Genomic DNA, 23,752 nt, shown 5'->3' with positions numbered 1-23,752 from the left:
TTTGAGCAAAATGAGCTATATTCCACAATGTCTTGGGACAAGGGGATAGGAGAATATGGGGACTAGTCTCAAGGATGGGGAGGCAAAGGGCCTATATTTGGGGAAGGCAACAAGTGGGCTCTACAAGTGGAGAACCCAATGGGGTCAACAGGCCAAGCCCCCCACGAAGGTTGGCAAGCGACACCCTTACAAGGTTGAGGAGCAATGCCTCTCATTGGGGTTTGGCGGCAACCCAACTTTCACAAGGTTTCTTAGGATACAATCAAATTGAGATACTAACAAAGGATCAACACAAGATGGCATTACAACTCCATGGGCAGCCTTTGTTTACAAGAGGATGCCATTTGGATTAGTGAAGGCCAGGGCAACTTTTCAAAGAGTGATAGATTTAGCATTTGGTGATCTAAGGAATAAAGTGATCATGGTCTATTTAGAAGATCTCATGATTTTCTCCAAGAAAATGATTAATCATCTCAATCATTTGATCATGGTGTTTGACCATTGTAGATTTCTTGGGATTTCCCTCTATCCTAAAATGTTTATATTTGTCATAACAAAAGGGAAATTATTGGGCCAAATTGAATCTAAAGAAGGAACAAAGATTGATCCAATTAGAGTAGAAGCAATTTAGAACTTCTCTTTACCTACCAATAAAATTGGAGTCTTTCTTTCTTCAAAAAAGTGAGCTTCCTGAGAAGATTCATGCCTGATTTTGCAAAATTGACACAAAAATCACAAGCATTATGAAGAATATAACTACTTTCAAATGGACTAAAGAAGGGAAAAAATCGTCCAATGATATAAAAGAAGCAATCAGCAATGCACCAGTATTAATTTGCTCAGATTTTTTTGAAGAATTTATCATATACTGTGTTGTGACGTTTTCACACATCGCCCCATTGCAAATGGGGACCCCCTCTTTTTGCTCGTTTTTCGCTCGCTTTTCGTTTTGCTTTTTAGGGTTTTGTTAGTCAGTCAGTTGTCTGGATTTAGGGTCAAGCCTTAGGGTTTTAATTGCCGTCTTTTCAGGCCAGAATCCAGTCAGTTTTGAGAGCTTTTGAGCTTCTTTTGTAAGAATGCAAATTTTGAATGCAATGATTTCGCCAAAATGGTCTATTTTCAATTGGAATTTTGAGTGCAGAACTTAAATTTGTCTAAGTGTTGATGGTGAAATGTGAATTTTTGTCCAATTGAGGAATTTTGACCAAATTTTGACTTTTTTGATTTTTGATCCCGGGCATTGGGAATGATTTGTTTTCGCCTCGTGAATTGATTAAACTTGTGAAATCATGTTATTTTTGCCTATGGGAGCAAAATCGCTCCTGTCCCTCAGTGAAGGACCGGAGCTACAAATCAAATATTGCTTTGTCCTTGCAAGATTTTAACGACTTGACGTCTTGAAGAGATCCAAGGAGATGCATTTTACCAAATGGATATAACTTGAAGTGCCGACATGAAGGAGAATGACCCAGAATGCCAAAATCGCTCCTGTCCCTCAGTCAGGGACCAGGGCGAAGTTCTTTGAAGCTCCCGTCCCTCTCCCAGGGACCAGAGCGAAATCCTTCATAGGGCATGTCCTGGACAAAGATCAAGCAAGTTTTTGGTTTGAGAGCAAGAAATGATGTGACTTTAACCCGTTGAAGACAAATTGAAGATTATGAAACGTCAACAAGGGACCAAAACACCCAGTTCGCCCCTGTCCCTCAGGCAGGGACCAGAGCGATTTTTGTCTTAGATGATTTTCTTGCCAAATTTAAATAATTTCCAAGGCATGGATGAATGAAAAGGTACATCATGAATCCGTTGAAGATAATTTTTGAAGGTGAAAAGGAAGGATGAAGCCTACAGGACCAGGATCGCTCCTGTCCCTCTCCAAGGGACCAGGGCGATATGATGATTATGTTGCCTTTTCTTCAAGTTCAGGACATTCCAAGTTCGGATACATGGTGGTGAAGACATTTTAAGGCGTCTTAATCAAGCACAAAGTTACAAAGGTCGCCAAGTTAAAGAATTTGCATCAAGACACTTAATTCGCTCCTGTCCCTCAGGAAGGGACCAGAGCGAAATTTGCATAAAGGCATAGATTTCGAAAGATTAACAAACACCAAGTGATTAAGGAAGATCAAGGGATCACGTTTTACCCGATGAAGACAATTGCAAGTTGAAGAAAGCAAAGACAAGTCCAAAACCTTGAAGTTCGCTCCTGTCCCTCAGGAAGGGACCAGAGCGATGTCTATTATATTGGCCAAATCTCTCAAAAATCACATAAGGTCAAGGTTTTGCAAGGTCGTAAGGGGTCCAAGACATGATTAGAAGGTGATATACAAAGACTTCAAACATTAAAAGATCCTCAAATTGAACAAGGAAGCTATATCGCTCCTGTCCCTCTCCAAGGGACCAGGGCGATTTGTATGGGATCCTTCATTTTCCTTCAAATTCATGCCAAGTCAGGGTTTTTCGAGATCGCACAAGGTATAAGGTGTCTTTTGAAGATGATATGCAAGAATTTTGAACGTCAAAGTGTTACCAATTTGTGCAAGGAACTCATATCGCTCCTGTCCTTTGGACAAGGACCAAGGCGATTTCATTAAAACACTCATGATCCTTTAAATGCATGTCAAGGCAAGTGCACGTGAGATCAAGGACGTCCTTTAAAAGGCAATGAACAAGGAACCAAGGTTGAAGGATGATGTGTTTTAGCTAGAGCTTCAGGATCGCTCCTGTCCCTCTCCAAGGGACAAGGGTGATGATCCTTCCAGCGTCTAAATACCTTATGGAATTCAAGCGAAATGAAAGTGGAATGAGAGAATAGCATTGTTTGTCCTTCACAAAGATGATTGAGGCTCGAATTTACAAAGGTCAAGGAGAAATTATGAGGATCGCTCCTGTCCCTCTCCAAGGGACCAGGGCGATAATACATCCAAAGGCACTCATGCACACATGCAAGTCGATCTAGTTTGAAGGACCTAGCGAAAATGGTAAATCCAACGTGGGGATGGAGACCTTGGACGTAAAAATTGCAAGAATCAAGACAAAAGTGATGGATCGCTCCTGTCCCTCAGTCAGGGACCAGGGCGATGAGGTTTGTACTCTTCCCAATTCTCCAATTTTGGCATTCAAGCAAGTTTTGAATTTATTTTAAATGCTAAGTCCGATAGGTCTTGAAAATTTAATTAAGTGGCATTTAAAAATAACGCATAACATTTATTAATTAATTTTTGCCTTTTAAAGGCATAAAGTTAATTAATTATAAAAATAAGTTGAGCGCTTGAGTTTATTTTATGAAGGTCGGCCCTTGTTATTTATTTAAAAATCATTTTAATTGCCTCATTTTGGCAAAGTCGGCCTAAAGGTGAATAAGGGGTTAAGCGCCTATAAAGGGGAAGGTGGTTTATTCATTTCAAATCATCATTTAACATCCTTCATTAGCATGCGATTTGGAGAATACAAAGGAGGTGCGAAATTGTCATTCAAGAGGAGGGCGCAGACATCATCAAAGGAGTGCGAGCTTAGTCTCAAGTTGGGCGAACTTGCCAAAGACCACGTCAAAGATATCCCCAAGGGTAGCGAATTAATAAAGAGGACGTTCATTGTCCTTCAAGATCAAGTCAAAGGCTTCAAATTTTGATTTTTGCCTGGGCAAATTCCTTTGTTTTGCATTCTAGAGTTAAGCTCTCAAGTAAGGTATGGCAAGATCCCTTGTTTTAATTTCGAATTTTGATCGTCATAGCCTTAAATTTTGAATTGTAATAGCTCAATCGTTTTTTAGGAAATAATAACTCAAGGATTTCTTATGAAGTTTCCTAAAAAATTAATCTCTAATCTAGTTATTCATTGCAAAATCATGTTGCTAATTTTGAAATGTTGTGTAGGCATCAAATGGAGATCTCATCAAGGAAAATCAAGCCGGATCAAGGACGGTCTTCGTCGGGATGATCAAGCCAGGATAGGGGCGACCTCTTACAATCCAACGTTCCAAGGCGAGGTACATCATCATCCTGCACATCAAGGACAAAAGGAGTTAGAACAAGAGTTAATTAAAGATAGCCTCTCAACGACATCAAATTGAATATCTAGCAAGCTACAAGTGTCAGATGAGGTGGCATCCCAGTCATCACTCCTCCAGTCAGTGAGGTCCACCTCAGCATGTCCAAATTCAATGTACCTAACTCATAGAAGGTGGCACAAACTTCGATGTACCTACCCCGGCTATTCATTGGTGGAATTTTCCAGAGAGGACATGTGTCCAAGCAATACAATTATTTCATTGGTCAAGCATTAAATGTTATGTAATGGTTGTAACAAACCCTAATTAGGGTTTTCATTGTTGAATCTTGGCCATTGATCTTGAATTGATCTAAGCCATCAAATTGTATTGTGGGCACTATATAAGCCCAGGCATTTCATTTGTAAAGGCTAATTAATTAGCAATAAGTTAGAGATAGTATGTAAATAGTTGGAAGAGTTAGAATATAGTTGATAGAATAGTAATTAGAGTAGAATAGGAGGACAAGGCAAGAAATTGTTGCCATTGATTGTAAACAAACTCCATTTTCATTGAAGTAATGGTGAAGTGTGTCGTTTCTTGCAATTTGCATGGTTTCTTGTTGAGTCTTCAATCCTAGATGGTAGATGATTAGATGAATGGAGGAAATGCGATTGATTAATGGTGGAATTCGTATATCCATACTACTAGCAGTTTGTTGATTGCAGACTTGCCTCGTGTAGTCAACTGGAATCATTCAGCTTAAGCTCAATTTCAATTTGTCGCTTCTTCATTGATATGCATCAACTTGATGGTGTCTATGCCTGCGGTGATGATTTGAACATCATAAAGCTTCCCTTAGAAGATCGCACTAGCCTTGTGGAGATGGTCCATTGATGTCAAAACAAGACCTAGTTAGAGTTTCATCAAAAATCAAATCATTGCTCTTACATTCTTAGTATTAGGATTAGATCTTCTCTTCGCCCTTATCCTTTTTCCATTTTTTTCAAATCTAAGTTAGTCAGAGCCTGTGTTCCAGCAAAGCAGATCGGAAGTTCAATCATCAGATGTAAGTCCCTTGTGATTCCAGCAAATCACATCATACCACGGCGAGCTTATCCACACGTAGAGACCCTACATCAAAGAACCTTGGAGTCATCCTGATTGATCCTTTTTCACGATATCTTCAGCAGTTAGAGACTATTTTCTCAAGAGAGGATAAGATGCCTATTGGTATTTTATTCTGTGTATGATGGTGTATAAAATACACGTCAACACCTACCAAAGTGATTTTCTGTAATAGATTTGAACTCTTTAAATTTCCTAAGAATATCTTCAGATCCCTTACTTCTAAGAAAATAAATCCAAGTTTTCCTAGAAAAATCGTCTACAAATATTACATAGTATAATGCATTTCCTAGTGATGGTTCAGACATAGGCCCACATAAGTCAAAGTGAACTAGTTCTAGTACTCCTTTAGTTTTTCTAGAGCTGCAGGGAAAAGAGCTTTTAGTGTTTTTCCCTAGTGCACATCCTTTACAAACATCTGAATGAATTAGCTTTAGTTTAGGTAGTCCTGTAACTAATTTCTCCATAGAGGGTAGAGCACAAAAGTGTAAGTGCCCTAATCTTCTATGCCAAATTTCTGTTTGATTTGTGACTTCATGAAGTAAGGTTTGATTTGGCTCATTACACAATTCATATAGGTGTCCTTGTCTGTAACCAATCACTTGTGATCTTTTGAAGGTGGATGTTTTCGGCCATGCCATTACCTTTCCTTCTATGAATGAGACTCTGTATCCATCATCCTCAAGTGCAGAGATAGAGAGTAGGTTCCTTTTGATACCTGGTACAAATAGTACTCCGGTGAGTTGAATTGAGATTCCAGACTTTAGTCTGGTTGTACATGTCCCGACACCTTTTACTAGATGTGCAGGGTCATCCCCTATTGTTACCTCTTCATTTGATCCCTCTTCCATTGAGTCTAATAATTCTCTGAATCCGGTGACATGTCTTAACGATCCAATGTCTATTACCCAAGTGTTAGACTTGTTTGAAGCTTGACTTGATAGTGTTGAATATAATACAAACTTCTCAAATTCAAGTTTTGTGTTCCTCTCTACTCTGGCGAATGATGTCTGCTGTTTTACTTTGTCAGGACAATTAAATGACATGTCCATACTGATCACATCTGTGACATTGAATTTTTGACATGTCTTTCTTATGAAAGCTTTTCCCATGGTGGGATTTTCTTTTCTTGAAGTTTCTCTTCTTGCCTTTCTATAGGACTCGGTATTCAGAATGTGTAGGTCCTCATCTTTGGTTTTGTGATTTCCCCCTTTCATTTGCCTTGATTCTTCAAGGAGACAGTCATCCCTTAGTCGATCAAATTCTGTGAATTTATCCCTTGCATTTATGCCTTGTTTGAATGATTCCCAGGATTCCGGTAATCCGTCTAGGGTAATCATTGATAGTTCTTGCTTCTCGACAAGATAATCAAGTTTTTGCAGTTGATCTCTGAGTGAACCTATCCTCATGAAGTATGAGTTTATAGATTCACCTTTATTTATACTTATGTGGTTCAACTGTCTTTTTAGGGCTAGGGTTTTGCTCGGATTGTTTATCTCATACGTCCTTTCAAGGGTTTTGTACATTTCATATGCGTTGTCATCTTTTGATATAAGTGGTATTATGTGATCCCTTACTGCATCTATCATGATTTTTACAGCTTTATCATATCCTTCATTCCACACAGTTTTCTCAAGTTCGTCTTTAGGTTCGGACTTGTCTTCTTTTATGAATTTGATTACTTTGTTCTCTTTTAATACGATCATAATTCTGACTTTCCAAGCCACAAAATTTGCTGCTCCTTCGAGTCTGTCCTCGAATCTGATTGTGTTCGCCATTTGAGAAATCTTCGATTTTAATTTGTAAACTTTGCTTTTAGTCTATTCGGATCTTTAAATAGTTAGGCTCTGATACCATGTAAATGTAAATAGACTATTATAGATTTACTGAGCAATCTGATTTGCTGTGACGTCAAGTTTAGAATGTTAGCATATGATTGAAGGAATGTAAAACCGATTTGTGTCTTTTATCGATTTGCCTCTGTAGATACGAAAAGCAACTGAATATATCTTCCACTGATCGCTGTGTATTTTCATATATATTCATCAGGGAGGGTGGCGTATATATATCGTTTGTTTTCCATGGGATCGTGCCTCCACAGGGAGTCGCGATCCTATGTGGAACCACGTGGTTCCACATAGGGTCGTGACCCCTGTGTGGAGCCACGATCCTTCTACACCAGCTATTACCTTAATCAAACTAATGACGTTGCATAACAAATTTGTTAGTTTAACTCTTAACTAAATTCCAGTCTTAATTAAATCGCAAATAACAGAATTATTATTCTGTGTGCTGACACAATTAGAGAACAGAATTAGTTTTCTGTGTTACAACTGAGACTATATTTTAACAGCTTCAAACACACTTTTTGGCGTCTAATATAATCAAGGGGGTAGGATCGGCAGCATTTCTTTGCTATGAGTTCTTTGCATTGTGTGCATTGTTTTCTGCATACTCATGTCAAAATTGTAGTTACCTGCTTTGTTAACTTTGCATAACTATCATTAATGGAAGTTTTCTATGATTAGTATGCTTTGAAGTACAAGGATTTATAGAGTGACACGGAGAACAAAGTCTAAACCAAGTAGTGGTTCTAAATAGACTAGTTAGTTCAACTTATGTGGTATTAGGTCTCATAGAATGTGTATCTTGAAGGACTCAACAAAAGAAAGCTACCATCAAATTCTCCAATCTCAAAACTTTTGAAGAAGAAATATTCTACCAAAAGTTGCTCAACTTTTAGGAGAGATAATAAACATGAATCTAAACGTTCTAAGAAAAATGGCACTTATAGAGGACATGGTGAAGAAGCACTAAATTCCAAATAGTAACTCTTCCTCAACTATTTTAAATGGCAAAGGCAAAGCACTTTCAGCAAATGTTTATTGCTTGACAAGAACTTGCTCCTCCAAAGACGCATGGATCTTTAATTTGGAGCTTCACATGATATGGAAAAGTCAAAAGATGACCTCAATTGATGCACACAACATTACACAAATTCTTTTCGATGAATTTTCTACATTATTGGTCTTCAAATCAAGCACTATTGACTTGCGAGATGGGGAAGCAATTAATATTCTGTATGTACCTGACCTCTCACTAAATCTTCTATCCATCTACCAAATATGTCATTCAAGAGGAAGCAGAGCAATGGAATTTTCTCCATAAAATGTTGTCGTTCAAGAATTGCAAAATCCTAGAATAGTCATTGGTTCCAGAAAAATCGATGATGTCAAATGGATATATAGGTTTAATTCTCTCAAGAACTCTTTCAATACCAATGCTCTAGTTGTTCATGCTAATTCTAAGAGCAAATAGTGGCATGAAAGATTTGGACATCTCACATAGTCAACCTTCGTAGGTGTGCACATGTTATACCACTATTTATTTTAAGGCACAAATGTGTTCACACTGACCTACCTTACCTCTCTCTACTGCCATAAATAGAGGTAACAGACATGGACTTTGGTAATCAGCCTTGGAGAGCATGGATAGGCTTAGAATAGGCTCCTTTATCGTTTGTTATAAGAAGTTCATTCTTAGCTTCATAGGATTGTCTCTAATAGCATTTGTATCTTCTTATTGAATCTGAATTGTTTATTGTGAAAGGTAGTTGGCATAGGTGATCCTTGCTGATTGGCACAACTGAGATGTTCCAACTTCAACATCCTTAAAGTCCTACTTGCCTCAATAGAGGTCAAAAATTTTAATGAGATCTCTTTACAAAAGCTCTCATGGAATACTTTCTGATGATGTAAAAATCGTTTTGAATGGACACTTGGAGAAATCTGTTTGCCCTCTCGGGTAAACGGTTAAATGCAGAAAGTAAATGCACAGAACATAATGGAAATATATTAAATAACCAGCCTCTATATTAATTCCACAGTCCATGTACAATAAGTGCTTATAACATTACAATTGACACGGCTAACATGATCCTTTCGAAGAAAAGGTACACAATATATAATACCCGAAGGGGTGCGACACAACCGTCGCGACTCCAACTACCTACCCGTTGGCTAAGTAACTGACCGCCGTAACTCATTATTACCGACGACAACATAACATAATATAACAACATAACATAATGATTATTCCCGTCAACATCATCCCCCCCAAGAAAAGAAGTCGACTCCGACGACTTAATACAAAATAGAGATGAACGGCAGAAATTACTGACGCCAGTTGGCCCGGATCTTATACACTTGCTGCGTCCTCGCCTGAAAACCCTTTTCTGCTACCATCCGATGCTCAAGTGCGGATTTCACCAATATTGCTTCCTTTGCCATCACAGTCCTCCTGTGCCTAACCCAAACTTGTCTGCAAAACACGTTTTTCAGTCTCAGCTTCCACCAACTGCTACTCAATTGATACTATCTCCCTAGCCAATTTGTCCTCGATAGCCACCTATGCTGCTCTCCCAGCATCCAACTCCTGGGTACGCTGAACTAAGTCTCACGCGACTATTGCCCCCAACCTGGTGGTCAGCTCCTCCCGAGCCCTCTGTGCATCCACCAAGGCAACCTCACGTCCAGCCGAGACATACTCCGAGTTCCTCAAAGTGTACCTATCCTGTCTCGTACGACCGTACGGTTTTTTTTGTTTTTTTTTTTAATTGAAGTTGTCTAGAGAGCCTTTGGCTCGGGTCCCCTGTCTCTGGGATCGCCCTTCATCCTTCTCGGTTTTCCTCGCCCGAGAGTCGCCTGCTGTGGTCCTGTGCCTCTTGAGTCGTTTGCCTGGCCTCTCGAGTCCCCCTCCATCCTCTCGGGTCCCCCTCCGAGCTCTCGGGTGTCTGTCCGGCCTCTCGGGTCCCCTACGCACTTCGCGTGGTAGGGTTTCAATTTGGGCCTATTGGTGGCAAGTTTATTTTCCATGGCCATCCGAAGACCTGGAACCACAAATTCTACAGGGACCACGGTCTCCTTCCCGTACATAAGAAGAAGAAGGATAATAAAGATTTTGAAGACTGCGGTCTTCCATACAGGGTTCCAATCATGGCCAACACTCTTCGGATTATCTACGTCGCCAGGGTTTGGGACGTCTCCCTTCCAATATTCTTTGTATTCCGACAGGTACACCTCTGTTGGTTGCTCTGGTTCCTCTACTTCGAGCCTATAGCTTTGGAACATTTCGTAATCGTCCATTTGCCAGTGGAAGAGCCCGTTAAGTGAGCATACCTCATCTTCAGAACATCCCTTCAATTCGAGCACCCCTTCACTGTTCGGCTCCATCGCGTTCTTGCCCTTGCTTTCATCGGGACCCCCTTCCCCTTTATTAGAGTCCTCTGAGTCCGAGTCTGAGGAGGCGAGCTCTTCGCCGACATCTTGGGTGTGTAGGTCAGTGGTATATTTCCGCCCTCCCTTCTCCATGGAAAGTGTATTTTTCTTCCAGCTGTGGTTTACCCTCACGTTGATCAACCACGCTCTCCCCAGGATGGCGTCATAGCCTTTCTTCTTCGAAGGAATAACCACGAAATCTAACAAGAATGGTTGCGTATCAATTGTCACTTGCTGGGCCATCAACAGGCCGAGTGGCTTAATGCCATGTTGGTCCGCTCCCACCAGGTTGAATGTGGGTGGCCACAGGGTGGGCTTCCCCAGCCGCTTCCATGTTTCTTCTGGTAGTACATTCACCCCAGATCCCCCGTCCACAATGGTGTCCTTCAGAATGGTCCCACGGATACCCATTTCTACCACAGCTAGGTGTCTACCACTGCTCAAGGCTAGTAACATCGGGTCAGTCGAAGGGCTGATGGAAACCTCCACCTGTGGTGTACTCTTTGAAGCGGTGGCGGGAACCCCTACCTGTGGTGCACTCGACGATGCGGTGGCGGGAACCCGTACCTGTGGTGCACTCGACGATGCGGTGGCAGGAACCCGTACCTATGGTGCACTCAACACTACGGTGCTTTGCACATTGGTGAGGATGGCAGTCCTCAATTGTGGCATAGAGTCTAGAAGGTCTTTTACCTTTATCGGCACCTCTATCTGCAAGATTTGCCCAATGATGTTATTTTCCGCTTCCGTACGGAATGATGTACTCGCCACCTCATTTTCCCGTCGTTTGGTCATCGTCTCACGTTCAATATTGGCCTTTGCCTCTCGTAATCTCTCCTTCTCCGTATGGGGGTCGGGATAAGTGGCTTTTTTCATCTGGGCGCGGGTGATTGCCAATACTTCTTTCTCACCAGTCTTCTCAGCCTTCTCAATGTTGAGGAGATTAACCCCTGCCTGCGGGCAATTTGCGTCCTCATGGTCGCCTGGCCCACACCAACGGCAGAGGTGCTGAGGGGTGGCTTCCTTCGTGCAATCACGGGCGAAGTGCCCCCACTGATTACAGGCCCTACATTGGATAATTGGTCGGCCCTTGGCGTCATACTGGATACGGCTTCCATTATTGTTATTGTTGCTATTCCTTCCACCGCCGCGTCTGTTGTCCCGGTAACCTCCAGATGATGTCGTTGTGTTGGTTTGTGAAGTTCCGACGGTCGTCTGCTCTTGCGTGAAGAGAACTTGTTGGCTCCTGGTTTTCATATTGTAGGGACATTCCTTTGTCAAATGTCCCGCAATCTAACAAATGTCGCAGAAAGCCTTCTTGGGACAGGACCCCTTGGTGTATCCGTCACTCCTACAGTCGGTACACCACACGTCGTTTTCTTCAGTCTTACTTGTATTCCTCTTCATGGCTTTGAATTCTTTCAACATTCGTTCCATGTCCTTTTGGAGAGCGTGCACCTTTTTACTCGATTCGCCACTGCTGCTGCTTTCCCCGTCAGAGTCTTCATCATCGTCAAATGAATATTTATTACTTTTCTTCTTTGACGTTTTGTATTCGCTCTCTAGGTCCATCGCCCTATTATAGGCGTCGTCATATGATGTAGGTGGTACAATTTTCATCTTCCTCCGTAAAGAGGATTTCAACCCTTCAACGAACCATCGTTTCTTCAATCCATCTGCGGGTTGGCTTTCCATTTTACCCAAGAGTTCTTTCAACCTCCGACTGTATGCCCGTACTGTCTCCCTAGTACCTTGTTTGGTACTGTATATCTCCGTTACAATTTCATTGTCATCACGAAGCAACCGAAACTCCCCCGTGAATTCCTTCTGTAGATTGGCCCACGTGGCCACTTTTTGCTTGTCCACATCAGAGTACCAATCCATGGCAACTCCTTGTAACGTGGCTGGGAACTGCTGTACCCAGTCATCCTGGTCTGTTACTCCATTGGCGGACCAAATGGTTTCACATGTACGGCAGTGCCGTAAGAGGTCTTCCTTGCCCTCCCCTGTGAACTTTGGCAATTTTTGTTTACTCGCCATCCCACCGCTGGGTCTCACTCCTCTAATTCCTTGTGTGCTTGTACCTGGCGATCCTCCGCCTCCTGCAACTGAACCTCCACTCGTGGGTCCTCCGGAAAAAGTTGCTGACACCGAACCAAACAAATTGCCTCCCATACGGTACCCTTGTGCTCCCTCGGCACCTTCGGTCGTACCGTCACCTTCCGTTGTCTCCCTCCGGTTGTCCTCTGAAATGGACAAATTCTTTAGCAAGTCTCTGGTAGCGTCGATCAGGTTTAGACTTCGCCTTGTTTGTTCCACCAACTCTTCGCGGCTTCTTACCCTACGGTGGTATTCTGGCGAACTATAGAGTTCTCCTTCGGCACCCTCCGTGACTCCTTCTAGCAGCCCTACAACAGTGTAGACAGTGTAGTTCTCTCCGTCTATCTCTGCCTCCGCAACCTCCGTGACACCTCCTGGGTTCCCTTCGGGCAACCCCTCGGCCGGTCGTCCCTCGGCAAGCTGCCTTAGCCTACGCCTTCGTTCTATCTGTTGTCTGAGATTCAACGCAGTTTGTGCCACTTCCCATTCGTCACTCTGTATCTTTTTATTTTTGTCCTTATTTAGTCTATTGGGCATAAGTCACTTCCATACATAGCAAACACACGCCATGTACACAAAAAAACTTTTATTATTTTTATTTTTATTTTGCCTTTCGGCCACAATTTATATCAGCAGTGTGTCGGGATTATTACAAGGTTCAATTTCCTCCTGGCCTGGCGCCATCTCGTTCCGTTACCTATCGGCTGTTCTCTTCGTAGCGTTGCAGGATTTGTTGTCGTCGCTCTTCCTGGGCAATCTCCTCCAAGCAGGCTTGTTGTGCCAGCGATGCCTGTGCAAGCAACCGGGGGAGGTGGTTCATCAACCGGTTTACTGCCGGGCTAACCTCCAGCGCTGTCCACACGGCACTTGGTGGGATTTCTACCTCCGCCGCTTCTCGTCGAACGTATGTCTGAATGGCTACCTGGAGCAAAATTGAAAATTCTCGCGTTGCCGTGTCTTCTCCTGTATAAAGTTATGTCCGCGCATCGTCGGCCTCCGGGTTTACTTCACCAACGGGTAGGCCCATTGTGTCTGTGCGCCATCCGTGTCTTCCGTTCCCGAGTTCGTCTAGGCAGCGGCGCCAAATGTTTGCCCTCTCGAGTAAACGGTTAAATGCAGAAAGTAAATGCACTAAACATAATGGAAATATATTAAATAACCAGCCTCTATATTAATTCCACAGTCCATGTACAATAAGTGCTTATAACATTACATCTGACATGACTAACATGATCCTTTCGAAGAAAAGGTACACAATATATAATACCCGAAGGGGTGCGACACAACCGTCGCGACTCCAACTACCTACCCGTCGGCTAACTAACTGACCGCCGTAACTCATTATTACCGACGACAACATAACATAATATAACAACATAACATAATGATTATTCCCGTCAACAAAATCTGTAGAGCAAGATGAGTAAATTCTTTGGAAAAAAATCAGCAAAATGACAAACACCAACAAATATAAGAATCTGCTACTGTAAAGTTCTTTTACCCTAATTAATTAAGAACATCATTGCTAAAGTAACTTCCAAAAGATGAAGGTTATAGATAAATGTAGATCTAATGGAAGACGAGGTAGGAATCCTGGAGGAGACTATAACTAGTGCCTTGATCGGAAAAGATCTAAAATGTGAGAAACACAAAAGATGGAAACTCTGAGAGGATAGGATCTAAAAGCAACAGTTGATAAGCTTTGATGTCAAATTATATGCAAATGTGAGACCTAGTGATATTAATAGGTAGAAGCCTTCCAAAAAAAGATCTCATGCATTGATCACAAGAAGCCTAGCGGGAACAGATGGAAACAAAATTGCAAGGTTTTGATAACTATTGGTACATGCACAATTGAAGCAACAAGATGAGAGAACACAAAGGATTATTGCTACTACGAATTGTTGTATGCTCATTTGTACTCTGTAAATAGATTACAAAAGATAAATAAGGAGGCTAGAGCCTTGATTGGGAAAGGCCTAAAATGTTAGAAGTAGTAAGCATAAAAGATGGAAACTCTTGGTAGGATTAGATCTAAAGGAATATTTTGATTAGCTTTGATTCCAAAGTATAGCACAAGACAGAGACCTACTGGAGGTTAAGAGGCAGAAACCTTCAAGACAAATAGATCCAGTCCATTGATCACAAGAAGCCTACTGATTTTAGATTTAGAAAACAGAAGAGACAGAAACAAAATTGCAAGGTTTTGAAAACTATTGGTATGTACATGTTTGTACAAAACAAGAAGAGATGACACAAAGGAATCTTGCAACTATACATTGGTATATGCTCAATTGTATTCTGTAAATTGCATTGATCACAAGAAGCCTACTGATTTACGATTTAGAAAGGGTAAGAGACAAAAACAAAATTGCAAGGCTTTGATAACTATTGGTATGTACACATTTGAAGCAACAAGAAGAGATGACACAAAGGATTCTTGTAACTATACATTGGTGTATGCTCAATTGTATTCTGTAAATAGATCACAAAGGATATATAAGGAAGGTTCTGCAAGGATAGAGGTGTACATAGAGATATACATTTAGTAGCATATAATAAGCCCATCTACCAAGATATGGCAGGTTGGGTGCTGGGCTGAGGAGCGGGGATACCTCTAAGTTAAAAAAAAAAAAAGCCCATGTACCAAGTAAAAATAAAAGTTTTAATGAACTCCATAAAATCCTGTGCCTATATCTAACAAAAATGCATCAGAACATGTGGTTATGCCTCATAGCAACATCTCAATCGAAGAAGCTTTCTTATACATCCTCAGTAATCTATAAGTATTTATACATAATACAAATGAGAGTACAACATGAACACAATTGCTGCCTCGCCCATTCATCTCCCTGCCCCTCCCCCTACTCTCTCTCACTAGCTACCAAGAGTTTACATCCAGATATAATGCAAGTCTCACAACAGCATACAACAGAACCACTAGCCATGAGTGTCATTGCTTATCACCAAAGGAATGACCAGATATCTCCTCCCTTCCTCACTCCTCCCTCACACTCATGGCCAGTGTTGCATCAAATCCCTGACTTCCTCTGGGCCCTGGAAGGACCAAATATCTCTTGCAGTAGATCACAATACCAGAAACACCAACCTGTCTATCCGATCTGATTGTCATCATGCCTTAGTCAAAAATGTAGGGTCCCAAGCCAGTCCAGTGACAGAATGACAAGTTTATTACTCAACAAATATCCTGTTGTATGTATCCATATTAGCTGAAGCTACAACATAGTCAGTGTCTCCACTACTGGATGAAAGAAATAATCAATCAGTCTTACAGGTTTACAGCACCATTGTAGAGCCTAACACATGAAGGCCACCAACTCGTGCGAGAAAACATCTGATTATCTTAAAAAATATATTGGATTGGTGAACAAGTTTTTGTCCCATTGTTACTCCCTAGTCTGTAATATTTTTCCTGATCTTATATGAAACATCAACCTGGAAACAATGAGCTCTTCGCTTATACCCCAAAAAATGCAAACTCTGCAAGTGCTAACCTCTTAGGTATGGGTACGTGATCAAAGGAGACCCATCTAATGAACTAAAGGAACTGCAAACCCAAATTAAGTGGATGTCATATGGAAGAATGCATTATTATACTGAGAAAAGCACATAAAGGGAAAAGTAGACACAAAGCAAAAATCAGAACACTCCCTAGTGACAGAGCATAATTAATTTTCCAAAACTAAAATTATCCATAGAAATGGAATAAATAAAGCACAAGGTTGCAGGATCACCATATTTTGAAAATAAAAAGTCTATGGTTCGATCAAGGGAAAATAGGTGGGCAGGCAACACACAAAATTTCCTGCCAAAAGTCGTGTCATTGTCAAGTAGAAAATATCGTGCCATGACTCCATACAACACAACCAAAAAAGCAAGTAAACTGCTTACCAAAATTTCTCCAAACAAACAATGAAACCTGACATTAAGACTGAAAATAGCATTCCACTTGTTGCCTATACCTTAAGAAATAGAAGTAACTTAATCCCACTATTCAGTGACTAGAAACATATCAAATTAGCATATTCTGTAAGTATGGAGACATGGCAGTTCCAAACATCAATAAATAAAAAGCAGCAGGAACTTAGACTAAGTTGGCACACCTAATATGTCTGAATTTGTTGAGCTCCTCATATTCTCAGGCAGAAATATTTCCCTTGCAAAAGTTTCCACTTTCTCCTCTATTTTAACTTTTATTTGGCTAGCCTAAATAAAAGGCCTTAATTAACAGTCATTTTGTCTCTGTATACCATTACAACTCTGCCTTCTATAATTTCAGATTGTGGATTTCTCAGTTACTTTGTCATTGTAGTATATCAGTTTTTTTACTAAATGCTATTCTGTTAGCTGCATATGTATTCTTTAATTTAAAACAGCAAGTCCATTGTTCATAGTCACATGAAAGAACTTAGATTACGAAAGTCCAATTTTTGACCAAATATTGACCTGGAAAAGTTTTCTCTTCAAGAAAATTGTCTCTGTGAGGCAAATCTTTGCTTGCTAGATTGTTTACAATTATCTCAGGGAAAGCACAATTTTGATGGTCTTTAGAGGATTGAGAATTTCCATTATCATTCAACAAATATTCAACCTCCATAACATCATCGTCAGTGGCTGGCACCATTGTTCCATCTCCTTTAACCTAACATGAGACAAAAAGACCAATAAGCACCAAAAAACAAATATTTAAGTTATTACAAGCAAGATATGGTATTTCTAGAGTTAATCAAAAAATTAAAAACTGGAAACTACCATTAAATAATAAAAAACTTTGATCATACAAAACTACTCACTGATAATCTTAGACAAGATGGGTTAAATACATATCATATTCATCAAATAAATATCTAGAAGACAAAGTGATTGAAAACAGATTGTAAACTAAAACAAAATTTCTTGAAATGAACACAAGGAAAAATATTGTTTGGAAACTACCTCCAGATAGCTTTCTCAAGAATAATTTTGATTGAGCACCTAAAGGTAACACTGGTCTGGCTGGGGAAGAATTGTAACTTGTGTTGCAATTCCAAAGGTTCTCTTATTCAAGATGGCTCTTTCTCTTTTGGCAAATGTCAAACAATGAAACAGAATAGATGACAATGATGGTGGATTAAATTTGGCTCTAGATAACAGTTGCAGCAGGTTACTATTGCAGGATATTGATTCAATGTTATTTCTGGCTTAAAAAACAAGTTTGTGTCAACTGGAAACTTTGAAGCTTGTTACATGTGACGATTGAACTGTGCAAAATGTTCTCCAATATCTCTTTTTTCACTGCTTTAGGGAAGGCAGTATATTAGAAAATATCCTAGCCAATGCTGGGGTCAACCAAACTCCTTTTTCTGCTCTTCTGGGTGGCCCTAGTAACACATGACCTCTTTTAGAAAAGCCTCTATTGGATGATCATCCCCCTTGATCTCTTTTGTAGCACCCAAAGTATCCTCCTTTCACCTGTAGGAGTGTATTCTTGTTATTCCAACTTTAACATTTCCCTCCTGTTTGAGTTTTTAATCCTTCATCATTGTTCCTTTTTAGTTGTGTTGGCTTCACATTTATATGAGAGAGGTTTTATTCATATTATCTGTCATTTGACGCATGCTAACAGACATTGTCCTTTCTATTTATATTATGGCAGCAGATGGTTGTTCTATGGTTCTCTGCCAGATATTCGTAGCATCTTATTTGTACTTTTCTGAGCTTTGGCTAAGGTTAGGTGGTATCTTCTTATTTTGCATTTCTTTCTTATGCCTCTTAGGCGTCATTCAGGGGCCCTAGGACCTGTCTCTTTGTGGGAAAGTGTCTGATCACCACTTGCACTCTATTTTTTGCTGCCCTAATTCCTGACTGTTGAATCTAGTTAAGATTGCTCTTGGTAAAGATGATTTGGATAAAATAGGGAAGCCTTGTTCTAGGGCCTCAATCCTGGCAGATTTCAAGTCTAGGTTAGTGGTTGCAGTGAATTATGAATGTTTAAGATGGTGGGCTTCTGGTCTGGTGCTCCATCATAAGCACTCCAATGCCTCTCACTCTGTTGCATTTGGTTCTGATGGTGGGTCTCTCGTGCAAAGCAACACAGGGGTTCTATTGGTGTATGTCGGTATTCCTGGTCTTGATTGAATTAAGGGTCCTTGGGCCCTATCTCAAGAGGTAGATGTTTATGCTATTTAAAATGGAATGTTATTCATGGATCAAGAGCTCCAAGCTCTCTCTTCTTTCTATATTAATTTTTGAATTGTTGTGAAAATGCTGTTGGTGTCTCACAAGACTAGAACCCTAGAAGGGGCTAGTACTTTTATGCTCCCTTCTTAGGCTGGGGAGGTGCAGGTACATGTTAGGAAGATGCAAAAGGTCATTCATAGAGTATGTTTTGAGTCCTTGGCTAACTCTGATGGAAGTGACAATCTGGCTCCAACACTAGTTATGGTGGCTATGCAAGGGTAGAATGTAAGGTTGGGCATTTTGGAGGCTACAATGGATGTTGTGGGTCGTAGTGGAGTTACCAAGTTGTATCTTCTTTGCAATGTTCCAGATTTTTTAGTTATTCTTTTATGAACTTTTGGCTGTCTTCCCCTATTTTATGTCGCTTTTTTGTATGCTTTTGTTCTGCTGTTCCAGTCTCTAGTTGGACTTTTATGTGGTTATGTTTGTCCGTTTCGGACTGTTGCTTTAAGTTTATAGATATTTGATGGGTGAGAGGCCCAGCAGATCCCTCTCTACTAGTATCAAAAAAAATAGTTGTTTGGAGAGAAAAGAAAGAAAAATATGCATGTATTTTGCTTGAAAATGTACACATTTTTTACAACAAAGAAATTTGTCATCCAAATAAAATATGATACTGATAAGAAGAGAAAGCCATAAAAGGGATTAACATATTTGACCATACAGAATTTTTATTGATCAATCAAAGTGCCCAAAAACAGTACCCAGGGTCAATCACTTGTGTTAATAGGCTATAGAGTTGCTTGATTTGCATTTGCAATTTTTTTTAAAATAACAAAATATAGCATAACGGAATTCTCTATTGCTATCAGCTTCTACCAAAAGCCTTCAAGTTATTCATCTCTTGTCAAGGCTCTCAACATTATCCATCCATTAATAATATCAGCATCCTGTCCTGCATCAATATCAGGTTGCTAAAAGAGTTTTGTTGACACTTAAGAAACAGAGGCTTCAAGGCCTGAACAAGAAAATCAAAACTTTGTGATATGGGTATACACCATGATTAAGTAGCTGGGTGATAATGCATTTGAATCCAATTTGCCATCGTATCTTGAGTTGTGTTAAGATTCATACATATATTAACTAAAATTTGCAATGAAATAACAATAATATGCAGAATAAAAGAGAAAAAACACAACATAAGTGAAGTTTTGTGGGCCAAGATGCCCTAATATTTGATATGCTCAAAAATAAATAAATAAACTGTTAGGTAGGGCAATGCCATACAATGAGCACTCTCTTGCATCTTTCCATTAGATATGGTGGACACCCCTGTTTCAATCCATGAATCCTTGATGGGCTTCAAGGAGTCCTCTACATGTTTCACCTCTTTCTCCAATAAGGAAGTACACACTTCTCATAACCTAGGCCCTTAAACCCCTTTGGAGCCTCATTAATTGATCTCGCCATTTTTTGCCAATAAGGTGAGTGAACAACATTAAATGCCAATACATTAGCATAGATGCATCTAGCTATATCTTGCTCGGCAATCTGCCTACCCTCATTGTGAAATGATGTTTCCAACGATCCCTTTGCTCTCTTATGTGACAAAACAAGTTTTGAGGTATAGACAAGAATGGATGGCCCTCTGTAAGATCAAGATTGGAAGGTGATGGAGAGGCCATTGATCCTTTCTTAGTCTTACTTTTTACCAAAGGATGAGAAGATTGTTTCCCAATTGCTTCGTCTGCTGTTCTTTGCTCTTCTATAAATGCTAGTACGTGTGCCTCTGCAAGAAGGCCTTTACCTTTTGGCTTTCCTAGACAAAATTTGATGCCTTTTTGAGGAATAGAGCACAATATGCTTTCACATGACCGTATGAGGTCTTATATGGTTATTTGCAATGAGAACAAATCCAAAGAAAACCTCCTCCACCTGGACGTTGTTCTACCATTTCCACATATTTCCAAAGGGGAGAGTTTGGGTCCGTTTTAAAATGGGGTTCATTCCCAGCACTAGAAGCACTTGCCATTCTACAAACCAAAATGAAAAAATAGAACAAAAATAAAGAGTTCATTTCAATTTGTAATAAAAATGCAAGGAAAAATCAAGAAAAAAACAAAGACAACAAAAACCTACCTCTTTTGTTGAAATCTTCCTCTTCAATGTCTTTGAGAATGAATCTACACTTGCAACCACGTAGGAGTAGCACAAGAACCAGCTAGGTATTGTTTGTGAGAACTCCAAAAGTTTTTAACCCTGGCCACACTGTCTGAGTATTTGCTATAGTATAGAACAGATATGAGCACATATGAATTGGTGCTTTTTAGAAAAATCAGTGAATTGGTCAAGCATATGATCACTAATAGGTTTTTATCAATCAACATATTGTGACTTGTTAATATAAACTAACACATCCACTTCTCAAAGGTACTTCAATCAGCACTTCCTGCTACTGTATAGCAGGGCAATCATATCTGATATGTCATCTTTGAACTGGTCTCTTTGCAATGTCTTAGTGGAGTTGTGATTTTCCCTTTTTCTCTTTCAATAACCAATACCTAGCAATACCTGTGAGGCATCAGTCCTTATCAAAATATTAATTCCATCCCATTTCTACAGGCATATCTGCAAACTCATCCTGTACTGGCAATTTGAGTATGTTTCCTATAGAATCAGCGTCCAGTCTTACCACCACACTCCCTTCTACATTTTTCACTTCTCTAATTTCTGTGTGATAATTTTCTCAGCTATGGGTGACCTGGGGTTTGTATTCATCCTTTCCCAAAAATCTTGCAAATTAATTTTGAAACTTCGATTTTCACTAGGTCATTCTGGATTAAACATGCCACATTGTACCCTAGATATTTATACTTCATTTTGGCATAGTTAACAACCACTTTAGCTCCTAGAACTGATGAAGGAGTGAGGCTGAGTTGCTAACACTAACTGTAACTGTCACCATGAGTATTCCGCTTCCCGTTAATAGCTTCGAGCTCAAGATAGAATGAATATATCATTGAGGTCATTGAATATAAATACTTGCAACATTAGGGTGCCTCCTTTTTGACAAGCTCTTCCTTTCGTGAACTTGGAAGAATCTTGACATTCCTCTATTCTCTTCTTTGGAAAAATTGATCCTCTTGATCCAAACTTTTGGTGAACAAAGTGTTTCACAAACCAAATAAACCTTCGATTTGAACCTTAATTCTTTGAAACTTTTATCTTCAGAAAATTTATCTTTCAACAAACTGAACGGTCCACAAACTTGAATTACTGTCAAAACAAAGAAAGATATTGCACTTTTCCTTTTTCGGCAAGAGACTACATTCTTAAACTAAGACTTATACTGACAACACTTTAAGAAACAACTCTTTTCTTTCAGTGAAGTGATAAGTTCACGAACTAACAATATCATCACAAAAGACACAACCAAAGAACAAAAACAGTTACAAAAGGTGAAAAATCACCAAAAATTAATCGACGAGAATTGCTTTTGGTAAACCTAATGGTTTGCGAACTTAAGGACTCACCAAAACAGTTAGTTCAGGGACGAACTTGCCAAGAAAGGAACAAAATACTAAGACATTTCTAGGAAAGGATTTAGACGAAGGACTTAAGAACAAGGAAGACATGAACTAGACCCAAATTCAGACAATAATAAAGAATGAGAACAATGACTAAGAGTTTAAGTAACACCTTCATTGTAGCATTTATGTGCGATTTATAATAAAAAACCTTTATCACTCATTGACTCAATTTGTATTGGAACGTGAATGAACTTTGTAAGTCATGGTGAACCATCCCAGTTTCGGAAGGAGGTTCGACATTGAATTCTTTCAATTATTGTGATATGCTTTAATTGAATTTTGTATGAAATAGAACCTTTTGATGTGCTCATCCCGATTATAATGTGTAAATATAGTTTGCTTCCATTTTAAATGAGATTACAAATTATGTGATACTATGAATGTTGCTATGATTATGATTTAGAACCATTAGTTTTATGTTTTGGATTGAACTCTTGGTAAGAATTAAGACCCCTCATGCACGCTATTTGTTGAATGGAAGAAATGTGGGTAAATGCAGATGAATAGTATCTTTTTGGCTCAAAATGAATCTTTGGACTTTGTAAGTTTTAGACATGTTGATTTGAACCTAGAGAATATAGAAAATGTTTGGTTCAATCTGTTTCTAAACAGTACTTGGTATGAGGTTGTTATGCCTTTGGTCTGAGGTTGTTATGCTTTGTTCTATGTTTAGCTTGCTATTATTGGTGTGAATATGGTTTTATCCTAACTAGTTCTTAGTTGGAAACTATTCACATATTAAGTATTTCAATTTCATGTCCATGCAAGCTCTTGTTTGAACATTCTCTTGTGAAAGGCATGTTTCTTGGTTGACCCTTTAAGTATGCACAACTTCATTATAGGTTCTTTACTATTCCAACAGCTATAGGCTTGTGTGGGCCTGGCAGTGCACTTTTTTTGGGTTGTGTAACTGTCATAACAAATTTTGAAATGAGATCGTGGTCTTTAAAGATCAGACTGTGGCATTTATATTAGTTAAAAATTTTGGCAATAAGATCAGAAGTGGTTAGGAATTAAGAAGGGCCCACTAAGATTATTTGAACAACAATTTAATCATCGGCCAACTAGGATTAGTTTTCTTAAAACACACAAGGGTAATAAGAATGATAAAATAAAAGAAAGAGGAACAATGAATAATGTATATACAGATCGCCGCATCATAGGGAAAGCCAGCAGAAGGTTATGTTATACTAGTCAGCAAACAATACTAATCACTAAACAGACAGTCCTTAAGCAGTAGCAATTAGAAGAAAGGAGGCAGTGATTAGGATGAAGGGTTGTAACCATTTCAAAGGGCATTAGTGGTGAAAGGGTGTGACTCACTCCACAAAGGGAGATATAAAAAGGAGAGAAATCTCAATTGAGGAAGGCATCCAATGATCTGAATACATATTTGGAAATCAGAAGAATAATAAAATAAAAGCAGAAATCTGAGTGGTGGTATCAACCTTGAATTTGAAGTTGTATTTAAAATCGATCAAGCGAGATCTGAT

The 23,752-nt window shown here is 39.6% G+C and overlaps 1 protein-coding gene across 3 annotated transcripts in view; it reads right to left on the bottom strand.

Moving 5' to 3' along the window:
• Window positions 1–23,752, bottom strand: part of LOC131079590 (uncharacterized) — a 158,522-nt gene that overhangs the window by 121,102 nt on the left and 13,668 nt on the right. For all 3 annotated transcript variants that reach the window (XM_058017584.2, XM_058017585.2, XM_058017583.2), the window contains exon 3: window positions 16,957–17,152. In XM_058017584.2, coding sequence (XP_057873567.2) covers window positions 16,957–17,152 — 196 coding nt within the window. The remainder of the gene's footprint in view (window positions 1–16,956; window positions 17,153–23,752) is intronic.

This window comes from Cryptomeria japonica, chromosome 9 (assembly GCF_030272615.1).
Source record: "Cryptomeria japonica chromosome 9, Sugi_1.0, whole genome shotgun sequence".
Taxonomy (NCBI): domain Eukaryota; kingdom Viridiplantae; phylum Streptophyta; class Pinopsida; order Cupressales; family Cupressaceae; genus Cryptomeria; species Cryptomeria japonica.
The sequence above is the reverse complement of the archived record's forward strand: the minus strand, read 5'-3'. Positions and strand labels throughout refer to the sequence as shown.